The sequence below is a fragment of the Cyprinodon variegatus genome, unplaced genomic scaffold, assembly GCF_000732505.1.
Source record: "Cyprinodon variegatus isolate N-32 unplaced genomic scaffold, C_variegatus-1.0 Scaffold350, whole genome shotgun sequence".
In the NCBI taxonomy this organism is placed as follows: domain Eukaryota; kingdom Metazoa; phylum Chordata; class Actinopteri; order Cyprinodontiformes; family Cyprinodontidae; genus Cyprinodon; species Cyprinodon variegatus.
This window is the reverse complement of record NW_015150803.1, coordinates 562,147-576,474: the sequence shown is the minus strand read 5'-3', so window position 1 is coordinate 576,474 and position 14,328 is coordinate 562,147. Positions and strand designations below refer to the sequence as shown.

Here is a 14,328-nt window from a genome sequence, read left to right as displayed (position 1 = left end):
GCAACAAATCTAGCAACATTTTCTTGTCTGATTGAAGACTTTGTTGTCGACACATAGAACTCAGATTGTTTACTGTCTTCAGCAAACAGTGAGTGAGCCCCTCCCTCCTCCAAAACATAGGGACGCTGTGTAGCTTCCACTGATCCCCTTGCATTAGCAATCAGAATGTAAAAATAATATTTAGCATGTTGCTGTGAAATAGAATAACGTATGGGTGTGGTTTCAGCAGTCTAAGTGGACACAGCCTCAGAAAACATTTTGTTTTTCATTATTTTTGGAAACTAATATTATATATATATATATTCTTTTGTGTTTTTAATCATCCTGTTACGGCCCCAAGGTCTAGGGGTCTTGGGGAGGCAACATAAATAATGTGTCTGGAGTAGTTTGGGGGAAGGTAAAAATTATTAATTACAAAAGATGGTTAAACAGCCCCAAAACACAATATAGCTTAACCCAGTTGAAACAAAACAACAAAAAACGATAAGGGCAAACAAATTCAAGAATGGTTAAGAGCAAATAAAATTCCAAACTACCGAAAACCAGTCAGACTAAGTTTTAACACAAAAACAAACCAAATGAAAAGACAAAGGGAGCACCAAACCTCCCAAACACAAGCTACTAGCTTGAACAAGTCCACCTAAAGCAGACTAAGAAAAGTACATACAAGCCAGGGCAAAGAGCTCTATCTTCCCAAAAATAGATAGAAAACAAGATGGGGGAACAGCTTATCAAAACCTTCCTACTAGCTGTCCCCAAACTGAAAGCTTTTCAGGAGCGTTTTATAAGGTGCAGGTGGGCCTCATCAGCACCCTGATTGGCTTGACACTCTTCTGCTGGTCCAATCATGTCACTGCTCATCTGCAGTCCTCAGGCAGCCAACAAGGGAGTTCTGTCAGAGCTGAACCTGTATAAGAAAAAGCCTGCACAGTCTTACAAGGCCAGGGGCTGTAACACATCCCAATTCAGATAGGTAACTAATAAAACATATTTTGGTGGTGTGAAAAACGAAGTGTTACAACTCAGAACAGAAGACCCAGTATTCAAGCAAAACACACAAGCTCTTATTAAATAAATAGGCTGCGGATTTGCAGTAGCAGTGGCTGCGGCATCTGAGGCAAGAAACTCTGGAGGATGACAGACGGAGGATGATATGAACACGTAAGTCACTAACCTGGTTTATAGTACAGTCTGTGCCAAGAAAACCAGGGCAATTCCAGCCGCTCGGCAGACAAGGTGCAGCAGTTTGCCGCACAGAGAGTTCCAGATGCCGAAGCCTTGAGTATTACAGAACTGACAGGAAATCAGATCCAAGCAGACGATGGAAGGCAGAATAACCCAGGAGGCAGATGGAGGAACAGTCCAAAAGTAGAATCCAGTAAGAATCCGAAGGCAGGTCAGGCAAACAGATCAGAACAGGAACAGGCAGGCTCAGAGGTCGAGAGCAGAACAGATCAAGGTCGGGTAATCAGAATACAGGTCCGCTAGATTAATTCTCACACCAAAGGCTTAAAATAATTTATGCCCTGATGACTGGGAGCAAACAACTTAAATAGAGGCAGGTGGATCAGTTGAGCAGAAATGAGANCCTATTCAGATAATCCAGAAGGCGAAGTCAGGAGGCAGATGGAGGAACAGTCCAAAAGTAGAATCCAGTAAGAATCCGAAGGCAGGTCAGGCAAACAGATCAGAACAGGAACAGGCAGGCTCAGAGGTCGAGAGGTAGAACAGATCAAGATCAGGTAATCAGAATACAGGTACGCTTGACTGATTCTCACACCAAAGGCTCAAAATGAATTAGGCACTGATGACTGGGAGCAAACAACTTAAATAGAGGCAGGTGGATCAGTTGAGCAGAAATGAGAAACTGGGCAGAGTTAAACAGGTGAATTAAATGACTAATTAAGCTAGTCATCAGCACCAAGATGAGGATAATAAGAACATTGCTATTTCTACTTTATGCAGTCTTTAATAGCAACCACTTTTAATCTGGATTTGGATTTCATGTGTTACGCTTTAGTTTTACAAATTATTTCCATCAAATGTGTTCAGGAAAAGGAGGGTCATTTAAGTGAGCTGATTGGACAAAGTGTCCATCTACCAAACTTGGATTTAGGCAGTCGCGTTAACAAATGATATTGGCCTGAAAACCAGAAATTACACTTTAATGCTCTTGCTGTTCCTCTTTCAAAGATGAAATCTAGAATAATGTCTGAACAGATGTGATAGCAGCAGCTACGCGTGTGTCCTCCTCCCCTGCCATGGTTGTTTTGGTTTGGCTGTCTGCTCTAATATCAGATTCAGAAAACACAGAAGACTTTTTAATCCTGTGGAAAAAAAAATCACACAGTGTTGCTTTAAAGAGAAAAAAGAATATGCAAAAAGATCAGCATCAGCTGATCAAAGTGTCAAATAGATTCAAAATTGTCCCAAATAATCAAAAATTGCTGGATATTTATAGAAAATTATGAAGAATCATTGAATAAAAATCAGTTATTTGCAGTGTTGGCTTTAAGAAAAAAAAAACAAAAGAATGTTTTATTGACCCTCCAACCTCTTTACATTGAATAGTTTTGCATTGTTACTTTTGCTTAAAGATGGAAGTAATTTGCTTCCTTTTTCTCCTTGTCTTTGCAGGCTGAAATTTGTCTTCGGCTCATGTGCCTTGCAGGCTTTGGACCTGGTTGACCAGCGCTCTGTCACCTGCCTGTCTTCTCCCAGCGGCCGCAAAGCCTTTCAGGTCGGGTTTGTAGTTCTCTTCAATGCACGATTTTCACTACTCAACGGAACACATTAGTAATAATACTAGTTATTTTATGTTAAAAGAACCATTTAAAATCGAATTAAAAAACAAAGAACCATGAATTAACACAAGCATAGAAATGTAAGACTTTAACATTTCCCTATGACAACAGCACAATGACAGCTAGATTGATTTGGTTCTTCACTCAGTAGTATATTACAAAACTGTCTACTTTGATTCATGGTTCTGCAGACATATTGTTCTCCTTGGGAGACTCTAGCAGCGATGTGTTGAGACATGCAAGCCCAAAGAGGAGAGCAGCTTCATTTTGTTTAGTCAATAAAACCAACATAGAGTGTGTCTTATACAGAAAGAGGACAGAGCTGTATAATACAGTTCCTTTGATCTTTATATTGATTTTTTATGTTGATGTTATTAATATTAGTTCCTTCATGAATGAAAAAGAGTGAAGCTATAGCTTTTAAATCTGGTGGTCCCAAAAACATCCCCACCTTTGTTTTTTTTGTTTTTGTTTTTTAACTCTATTTAAAAAAATCTGCCTTCACGAATTTAGTAGTGAGTATTGGCATGGGTGTTGCCATACGGTACGTGTCACAATACTTGGGTTACAATATGATATTATTGCAATATCGCTGTATATTTTGATATTTTTCCCTGTTGTCAAAATTGTATTTATAGATAATAAAGCGAGTGCTGTATATGTTCATCAGAAGATATTTATCATTTCCTTTTTTTGTATTCATGTTGTTTGGGGTTTGAGTCAGTCAACGTCTTCCATTTTCACTGCATCAACTACAGATATGATGCTGCGCTTCACAGCAAAAAGACTCCACAGCACTATCTGCCAGAATGGTGGGGCAGAGGTGGCCCATTCTCACTCATTGTTTTAGGTAGTGTTGCACCGATACCGATACCAGTATCAGGCAGAGCCCCAATCCAGCACTAAAATTGTGGTATCGGTATCAGCGAGTACCAACAAATAGGGCACCGATACCATTTTGAGAGCTAAAATTCAATTCAACTATTGTCACCCATTCCAGGTAGGAAATAAAAGGTTTTACTGGATTCACTTTGTATTAGTCTATTTCCTGCTTCACAATTATTTTACATCCAAGTAGTATGTAGTTCTTCATATATACACACACATCAATTTTAAACAGATGGTATCGGTATCGTCCGATACTGCACAGCCAGGTATCGGTATCTGGACCAAAAACGGCATTGGCGCAACACTAGTTTTATGTAAAACTCTTTTTTGTTTAAAAAAAAAGAAATCCTTACTAGATTCTGAAAGATCGATATTATATCAATCAGCCAAAAATCATGATATATCACCACAACGATTTTTTCTCCACATCACTAAGATTTAGGATTGAAAATAGATATTTGACGACCATGTCAACAGGCTGGTCAGGTTGTCTTTCTTTCAGCTGAGGAGACTGTGGAAAGTCAAACTATTTCTTTTTAGAAACAGCGATCCTTTGCTTTTTTCTGGTCTGAGTTAATCAGGCCGCGCTGTCACGATTATCGCCGGTTCAAAATGCTGCTGCATGATCTTTTAACAGGTGAACAGAGCACATAACTCCCCTCACTGGTTTCCTATTCAGTTTTTAATCCATTTTTTGTTTGTTTTTTAAGTCTTTGGGTGATCTTAGCCCTTTTTAATTAGTGGGAAGTATTGCATCTTTATATGCCACCTCTTAGATCATCTGACCAGATGCTTTTAGCAGACCTAAATACCTTTTATAAATCCTGAGGAGACAGAGCCTTTGCAGCTCTGGCTCCTAAATTGTAGAATGAAATGCTGCTGAGGGTCAGACCAGCACATTCTCTTTCTGTTTTTTAAACTTTAAAAATCTCAAGTGTAAGCTAATATCTCTTTTTTAATGTTGCACTCATTTTCTTTGTATTGGTGATGTTTGGATTTTTAATTTTCATTATTCTTTTTATTGTTCTTTGTTTTTCTTAATATTTATACAGCTTCTACAGAAACAAATGTGTTATGTGTTGATGAAAACTTTGCTGTATTGTTTTTAGATTTAAATTTGATCAACTGAATTTAGTGAAATCTAGTTGTGAGGAGGGATGAAAATGATAAATGGTTTCAAAACATTTAAAAGAGAAAGAAACTGCAAAATATTTTTTTTTTTTTTTAACTGTCTCAGCCTCCAGTTTATAATATTAGCTGTAAAACCAGCTGTAGGTTTGCAAATATACAGGCTGAGTTTATCTGTCAGTCTTCTGTGCAGAAAAGAGGGAGGTTCGGACTTTGACTGGGCCAATTTAAACTGAAATATACTTTCATCTAAGCAGTTTTTATTGTAGCTCTGGTTATAAGTTTAGGATTATTGTTCTGCTGGAAATTGTTTCTTCCCTCTAACCTTTCCATCCTCTCAGGATGCTGATGAAGGAAGGTTTTCCCCCACCATGATGGAGCCTCCCCTGTGTTTCATAGTAGAGGTGCTGGGTTCAGGGTGACAGTTGCGGATTTAAGAGGTTTGAGGCCCAAGGTGAAGGCAGACATGGGGCCCTCTGAAATTAGAAGACTAAACACAAAACAGCAGGTCAAATATAGAGATACAGAGATTTTAACAGGACATACTTGCATTTATTGATTTACTGTTTATTCCATTTCCACCGTCTTCCTCTCCCTTCTTTTTCTTTCCTGTGTTTCTAGTGTTTTTTTTTTTAGTATTTCTTTACCTTTCACTCTTTTCTTCTCCTTCTCTTCCTCTTAAAAGTTTTCCATTGTCTTTGTATTTTCTTCCTTTTGTTCCTAAAATCTTGTATGTGAGTTTTGGCGTCTTGTAATGAGGTGATTGATACCTCCTGACCTAAGAACCCCCAAAGCCTGAAGCCTTCCTTCAATTTCAACAAGACCACAACCATGCCAAACAGAACATCTGGATTTATACAGATGATACATAACATAAAGGTGGAATCTGTTTATTACGGGAGTTTTAATGGGAGTTGATGGCTCTGGGTTTTATTTAGCGGTATCAGAGAAAAAGTCTATATATGCGAATTTATTTAATTTCTCTTCCACTTCGTGTCAGTCTGTCATCTTACATCCTATTGAAATTCATTGAAGTTTATTGTAGTAAAGTGAAAAAATTTTGGGGGAAAAAAAGTGAAAACTTGTATAATTCTATAGAAATATTAGCTGAATGAATGTAAATGAATCAATCAGGCTTGATGCAGTTATTTACGTATCAAGCAATTATTAATTTTACTCATCAAAAAAAATTAAGTGCAGCTGTATTTTTGCATTGTTCTGGCCCATCTTTTAAAAAACTCATGTTGCCGATTTTTGCGGAGCCAGATTTCTTTAATGAACAGCGCTGACAGGTGACATAAGATCCTAATATGTCCTTAAGGTTCTCCTCTTAATTTATGTAAATATGAAACAGTTCTAGTTAAACAAGACAAGCTAGTTTTAATTGCACACTAAGAGGAGTGTCATCAAAGCTTAAAGCATAGACTGCGGCTGATTCTCAGACCTTTCCTTATGTAGATTAAATTGACTTATCCGACTGTTGGTTGATCAACCAAAATTAAAGAAATCAGGCTGATCAATTATCTGTCTAGCAGGTTAGGCGATCTGATTTTTGCTAACTTCAAATAATGAGCTTTATCTCCTCCTAGAGTCGTTTGAACCCAGAGTCAGCAGCACCTCCAGGTCTGAGTCTTCGGTTTTCATAGCATAAAGAAAGATGGACAGCTTAGCATCTGGGATCCATCTCTGGACGTCCTGAGGGACTTCAAGTGTCTTTGTTTCTGGATAACTAGTGGTGATGTAAAGGAGAGTGAGATGGATGGGTCGATGGCGTTGTAGCGTAGCAGCTTTCTAAGTAAACATATAATGAATTCCAGCTGTTCTCCTATCAGACATTCATCCAATAAACGATTGTTTTTAACCATCAAGAGTAAAGCTTCAGTTAATGGTTATGAAAAGTGCTTTATTCAAGCTCTGTTGGATGTTTTTAATTAAATAGGTGTTGTGTTGATTAGTATGGTTAGAATAAATATAAAGAAAATAATAGCTATGGAAAAGATGTTTTGTTCTATTTAGAAAATAAACTAGAAACTTGTGTTAAAGAACTTGTTTTAATGATGAAAACCTGAACAAATTAATGACTCACTTCCGACATTAATTACTGTGGCACTTTACAGCAATATAAATGCTAAACAGTCTGTTTCTCAGCCAGAACAAAGAAAAAGAAAACAATGAAACCCTGAAGCCCATGCTGCTCATTTTTATAAGTACCTGTGACGATTATGAGACAGATATACAATTTAAGCTGCATTTAGAATAAATTATTGTATAAACTAAAAAAAAAATGAATTAAGTTAGACTTTTGAAATTAATTTTCCCAATCTCTATAATTTAGCTCACAGAATTGAAATAGTGACATCCTTAAATCATCTTGTTCTGGGTTAGAATGGAAAAGTATGTTAAATATAAGAAAGACATTTGTTTACAGTTTTTTTTTTTATTTATCTATTAGTTAAATCTTACTATTTTTTTTTCATATTGTACTTTTAACAGAAAGTTGTGAATAATTATTAAAGTTAGTCATGATGGTTTTATAGCTGTGAGTAAACACATCAGATATGAACACTCTAGAGAATGTAAATAGAAAAATAAAATAAAGTTGAGTCTGATTTGTTTGTGAATTTGAAATTTTTTATTTTGTCCTGTTAAATAAAAGAGTGAAAAAGTCTCGGATAAATTTTGAATTTATATAAAAATAATTCACACAGTTCTAAACAAATTATCCAGTTTAAAGCAAGAAGAGACAGGTGGGATATTAACACTTCTTCTAAATCCCACATTTCAACTGCATTTCTCTGAAAAAGGAAAAAAAAATTCTCCATCCTCTGAGTCTTGTCTGTCAGCAGGGCGTAGATTGCTTGTGGTGGGAGAATCGATGCCATCCATTACCTTTATGGTCGTTGTGCCCCAGATTTCCTGTAAACTCCTTCAGGCTTCTATAAAAATAGCAATGGGAGCCGTTTTATTACAATGCAACCAAACAGGAAGGTGGGTTTGGTTCTATTTGGATAATTCGTTCCTCTCAAGGCTGGCTGCTTTTTGCTGCCGAATATGAACAGAAGTTTTTACTCTTTCCCTTTTAAAAGCTGTCGACTTGTCGCCACAGAACAGATGTTTCCTTTTTGTTCCTATTATTAGCACAGTTTCACAAGGTTTCCAAAAAACCCAGCTTATTTGTTTGAACATCATTGTTGAAATTAGAGATTGACCGATTCAGTTTTTTTTAGGCCGATCCCGATTATTTTAACGTCATTCTAACTGATTCCCGATTTGTACTGCCGATACTTTGAGGCTGATTCTTGAAGCTGATTTTATTTTTTCTTCTTCCAGTTACATGATAAAAATGATTGGAAATATTACACAAGAAACTTTAAAAAAAAATTTAGTAACGAATCAAACTAAAGATTATTAAATAGAATTGGGACTTTATGTGATCTCAAGGCATGGCTGATGTAGTGGTTGCCAAACATTACTTTATGGGTCCACGTTTTGTTAGCAAAAACTTTTTCTGCGCCCCCTTAATCTCAATGCTGGTTAATTACAGTGTATATAATATACTGTAAATCTCAAACCACCACCTTTATGGCGCAATGTTTTTAAGTTTAGCTGTTTGTTTTTCCGTTTAACAGATTTTAATATTTATCAATAAATAAAAATGTCAAATTGGATCATTTATTCATCTGCCTACAATTACACTTCTACCCCCCCAGTTTAGGAACCACTGCATTAATAAATTACATTACATGAACATATCGGCCGATACCAATACAAAAAATTCACATATGGGCCAGCTGATGTACCATCCCTCAACAAGAAAGGAGTGTTTAGAGCGTTACACGGTGTAATGTGTGGATGTACGACGGGCGTTCAGTAAGTAATGCCCCTGGCCCACTTCCAGATGTTTGATCGAGCTGAAATTTTGCATGTGATGTTATTTAAATTTCTATAGATTAAATAGCAAATTACAGCTCTGAACTAATTGTGGTTTCTGATTTACAGGTGTTAAAACTGAGTCAGGTCTGAGTTTTTGCATTTGAAAGGACACACACAATGGGACTTTTGATCAAATGAAAGTAACTTATAGTGATAATTTCCCATTAAATAACCTTGTAAAAATTTTGCAAGGTCATATAATGGCCATCATCACCATAAGTTGCTTTAATCTCATCAAGTCTCCCGTGGTGCGAGTCCTTTCCAATAGAAAAACCGGATCGCTGCTCGACACTCAAAAGGCTCCATTTCAGACTTTACTCAGTTCAAACACCTGTAAATCAGAAACCACAAATAGTTCAGAGCTGTAATTTTCTACCTAATCTATAGAGATTTGAATAACATCACATGCAAAATTTCAGCTCAATCAAACATCTGGAAGTGGGCCAGGGGCATTATTTATTGAACAAACCTCGTATATGGAGTTACAGAAAATATATTTGGTCTATTCTCTTTTATCTTTTGATTTAGCACCCATATGTGCTTCTTAATGAGTTGTTTTGCCTTTTCTTCAGCCAAGCAGCCTTTTATTTTTCTCTTATTAGGAGTATGTATTTAAAAACATGTTTATTTAACCTAAACTCCTCTAAGACTGTGGTGAGGTAAATTTAATGAGCCACTGGAAGCGCTTTCACGGAGTGGGTGAAAACGGTGCTTTGAGGATCCGAAGTTGTGCTCTGACAGCTCTGATCTTTTAAGCTGGACAGCAGGATGTATGTTTCAGCTCAGGGTACATCATCGTTGGACAGTATCCAACTTAGAAAGCTGCACTGAACTTTTAGCAAATAAATCAAACTGTGACATTTCTCAGAACTTAGTTCCATCCTTTAAAAAAGCCATCGACGATTCATCTACATACAGAAGATTACGCAGAGATTAAAATTACAGTCATTTATTTACTATGGATTAACTGGAATAGAAGACAGCTAATTGAATAAATACACAATTTTCCCAGCGTCCTGTTGATATCTGATGTTTTTTTTGTTTTTCCTGGTAGATTGTGGTGAATTTCTCATATTACGGTTAGTCTCTCAGTCTATTTCCGCTAAGGGGATGAATAACTCATGAGAACTTGGCATTTCACTGCTTGGATTTTCACCTTATCTCATTACCAACATCCACTGACCTTTACATAAGGAATGGTAAACCACGTCAGCTCAGAAACAGAAGCATAAACGGAAATACCGTCTGTGTAACACTTGAAGAATATAAAATAAAACAGCATGAAAATAAAAGCAGATAGAAAAAGATAAACTTTTCTACCTAATAGCTTTACTCATACTGCAAAATGAGAGATTTTGTGTCAGTATAATAAGTGATGCATTCCACACTATGGGATGATGAATCGTGGCTTTTTTCCTGATATAATATCTTAATCCAGTCCACTTTGGATTAGTTAAAGTGGGTGATTATTCTGTCCTCAGTTTCTCTTTTCCTCCCTGTTTCTCTATTTTTATTTGGTTCAATTTATGTAAGTCATTGCTTATTTTGCAAATTAAGCTAGTTATAGTTTTACTCAATCCTAAAAAGGGATGTGAGTCAACATTAACTCGATACACAAGGGTTCAGAAAAAAATATTGCTAATTTTAAATGGTAGAAATCTGTTAAATGCTCAATTTAATGTTTATTAATTATTCTCAAAGGGTTTTGAATTGAGAATATTTACAGAAAATAAGTCTTTGTCATGTTAAATGCAAGATGTATATAGTTTGTTGTACATTTTTAGCTTTATTACCTTTCTGGGTTGGTTGTTCTTTTAGCCAGAGCTGCCAATATGTCAAAATGTTTTAAATATTCTCTTTTTTTTTTTTTCTTTTTTTTTTTTCAAAAGATCAGATTTGATTGTTTATACTACAATGGTCTATGTTACATTATAATGATATATTTACTCATGCATGTAAGATATATTTCAGCCATGTTTATCTATGGCTCTTTGTTTAAAAAAATTTAAATTTGCCTTTTCTTTTGTCATAGAAAGGCTTATATACAAGTCAACAAGTATATCTGATCAGTGATGAATCATAATGCATAGATGTAGATTAACAGCATACAGCTGTGATGTAGGATCCCTGTAATATTTAACAGCAAGCCATGTTTGGCGTTGAGGTTCCATCTCTCAGGTCTTGGTCCTCTGAATCATAGCATCCATCTTTTAAGGGTTCTTATGTGGGTCTAACCCCAGCTCTATGCGCCGCCAACACCTGCCAAACATTGATGTATTGGCTTTTCTAAACAACCGTGGATCCATGTCTGCGTGTTCCTGTATGGTTTGATGATATTAGCTGCTAGGGCCGCTGTGTGAGCTGCAGCAGAGCAACATTTCTTCACAGCCAACAGAAAACCAAAAGAGCGACAGTGTGAGCTGCCTCTCAATAAGCCTACCTCTTTAGAAAGTCTTAGCCCTGCTTGTTTCAGTTCCCACCCATTCCCTCCTCATTCCAGTATTCATGGGGGTTTATTCATCTTCACCCATCTGCTAGAGTCCATGTAATTTTCTCTTTTGTGCCTTATTTATAATGAAGTGTCAGGCTGAACAAATGAGCTGTTTTTGACTTCAGCAGGTCGTAGGGGAAGGTAATTTATTGTTACTCAGTGGAATAATGGTACCAAGTTCGATAGGCTTAAGTTATAGTGCAGTGTCATGCTAATTTGCCAACTTGATGTCCTCATTCGCTCTCACAAGCATGAGAGAGGCACTTAAATCACTGTCCGGAGCTGGGAGAGAAAAGCCGACATGGTGGACACGACGCTCCGTCAGCCAGGCCCATTAGATGTTCTCGTGGAGGTTATTTAAAATTACATGATTTCTACACCCTCTCTTCTGAATAACTCATGGGCAATGATGAGGATGGAGAAGATTGCCTGACATCTCAACTTTATATGCAGTAGTGAACATTAGAAATGACTCCCTAGAAATGAGAGAAATAAAAACATAATCTTTAAAAATAAGGAGTTATTTAAGCTGATGTTTTTTTTTTGTTTATATTATTGAAAATTAAAATCCTAATTATAAACAATTAACCCAGAGTGGGGGAAAAAAAAGACCAGCACAAACTGAAGGTTTAAACAGTTCAGCCAGCTGCTGCCAAACGTTTCTTAGCAGGATGTGACATTATGACTCTGACCTGAACACAAACAGACAACTAAATAATTCACATGAGCAAAAATGTATAGAGTGGAAAAGGGAAAAATTATAGAAGTAGCCCCTGTTGAGGTTGTCAGACAACTACAGTAGATGTGCTCAAATCGGCTTTTAGTAACAGTGAAATTCCCAATATTGAGGAAAATTCTAAGTTAAGAATCATAATAATAATATTGGGCCTGATCCACAGCGGCAGATCGATTTTGTCTATTTCTACGATGAGTTAATGTTAAATTCAAAATCTCTAGAACAGTAGAAAGGTTTACCTCTTCTGAATCCATAAAGCTGCATATTTATTTTCAGAATAGAACGGGTCCTGTTTACATGAATTACCTGATTTTATGACTCGCTTTTGCTAATCGTAAATGCCTTTTGGGTTATACTTGTGTGCATTCTTACATAATGCTTGCAGACTGGAGATAATGACAGTCTAGTAAAAAATCTACAGTAATGATGATCGTTAAAGCAAACAGAGCTCTGGTATTAGAAAGGTATTGCTATCTGCATACGTCCAAATTCAGGCATTGGAGTTGGATCAGAGGTGAAAAAAATGTAGATTAGTGCATCTAAAAACAGAGATAAGCCTATATTAATACAAAATGTCACACTTTTAAAGGATTATTAGGTTATTTAGAGAAAAATAAGATCCATCTTGAATATAAGGCTTCGATTGTTTGCTAGGTCAGACCCGTTCAGCATGGACGAGCTGGATTTCACATCTGCCAAACAGCACAGGAACTGCTGACCTAAAGTAAATTCAGTAAAATAGGCTATAGACTTATAGATGCATCTGCGCTGAACTACTGATGTGTTAGTATGCGCATCAAACAATGGTTTAGTCGTAAAGGTTCAAATAAAAGGGCTATTTGAAAGATCTTTTCAAATATATTTTATATTAAAAACGTACAAAATACCCTTTTAAAATATTATCTCACTTTTTGAATCAGATTTAAAATAAGTTGTCATTTTGTTCAGTTTAACTGGTCGATTCTTCTGGGGATGTAGAACCTGCCTGACAACATGAAGTAGGCTTAAACAGCAACGCATCACAGATCAATCTGAAGAAATCTTAAGAATTAAGAAAAGAAGCTTTTATTAGCCTAATTCTGTTTTAAACATCTCCACAACTTTATCCCTAACCTGTCTGACAGCATCATAAAAGGACTTTATGATGCTGTTTGCACCCCGATATTCTCTAACCAGACCTCTGAGGCCCTGACAGAGATCACACACGCAGTGGGACTCTTTTCAGTCATTAGCAATCATAAAGCTACTTCTGAGGGCGGTTGGTTGTAGTCGGTGAAAAGGGGGCTGAATACTTTTTCACACTGCATTTTATTTAGTTTTTGAATTGAATTTTTTTTCTATATCATGTACAATTTTCGTTCTAATTCACAATTCTATACGACTTTGTGTTGATCTTTCACAAGATTCCACGTAAGATTAATTTCTTTTGGTCGTAATGTGACAAAATATTTAAAAGTTCGAGGGTTACGGAAACTTTTGCAAGCTGCTGTATAAAAGTGGGAAAGATGTGAGACTAGGAACAAGAGCTAAAAAGGGGAAGAAAATTTGATTTTTTATGACTTCTTCAATCTTTTGATGATTCCTGCAGCTAAACCAATATGTGTGCTGATATATAAAAGGCTGTGATGAGTTACCCGCCTTCTCCCAGCTATTCAACCAAACAGAGGCTTGTTTTCATGTAGAACCGGCGGCAAAAGGCAAATATACAACCGTACGTAGTCAAGTCTTAATCTAGTTTGCATGAATTCTTTGCAGGTAGTTGGAGGCTCGGGTCGTTTATACACTTGCTTCTTGTCCTGCCACTACTGCCCCTGCCCGGCTTTCACCTATACTGTTCTACGCAGAAACCAAGGGCTGCTGGTGAGTTTCCCAAAAAAGGGTCAGTTACACAAATTAGTTGAAAGCAAAAACACTAATACCTGTAACTCAATATTACAGGTATTAGTGTGTTATTTCCTTACCATACTCGAGAGATATTAAGAATTTATAAATACTTTGAATAACTAGTGAGTCAGCTCATCAATATTCCTGCACCTCTGTTTCTAAACATCCAATGCATGTATTTATAAACAAACATTGCAAACATGAAGCTGTCTCAGCAGGCTGCTCCTTTTAACAGCAGCACCTGGAGCCAAAAGTGGCATATGCCAGTTCCCAACTGGCATATGCCACTTTGCGAACCAGTTTATGCCAGTTGGGGAATGGCTTTTCCCACCGGATTATGCCAGTTAAGAACCAACTTATACCAGTTGCAAACCGGCTTATGCCAGTTGGGAACTGGCATATGCCACTTTGCGAACCAGTTTATGCCAGTTGGGGAATGGCTTTTCCCACCGGATTATGCCAGT

The 14,328-nt window shown here is 36.8% G+C and overlaps 1 protein-coding gene across 1 annotated transcript in view; it reads left to right on the top strand.

Annotated features, from left to right (window-relative positions):
- Positions 1–14,328, top strand: part of zswim7 (zinc finger, SWIM-type containing 7) — a 22,469-nt gene that overhangs the window by 4,474 nt on the left and 3,667 nt on the right. Inside the window, exons 3-4 of the mRNA XM_015385839.1 lie at positions 2,638–2,740; positions 13,736–13,840. Coding sequence (XP_015241325.1) covers positions 2,638–2,740; positions 13,736–13,840 — 208 coding nt within the window. The remainder of the gene's footprint in view (positions 1–2,637; positions 2,741–13,735; positions 13,841–14,328) is intronic.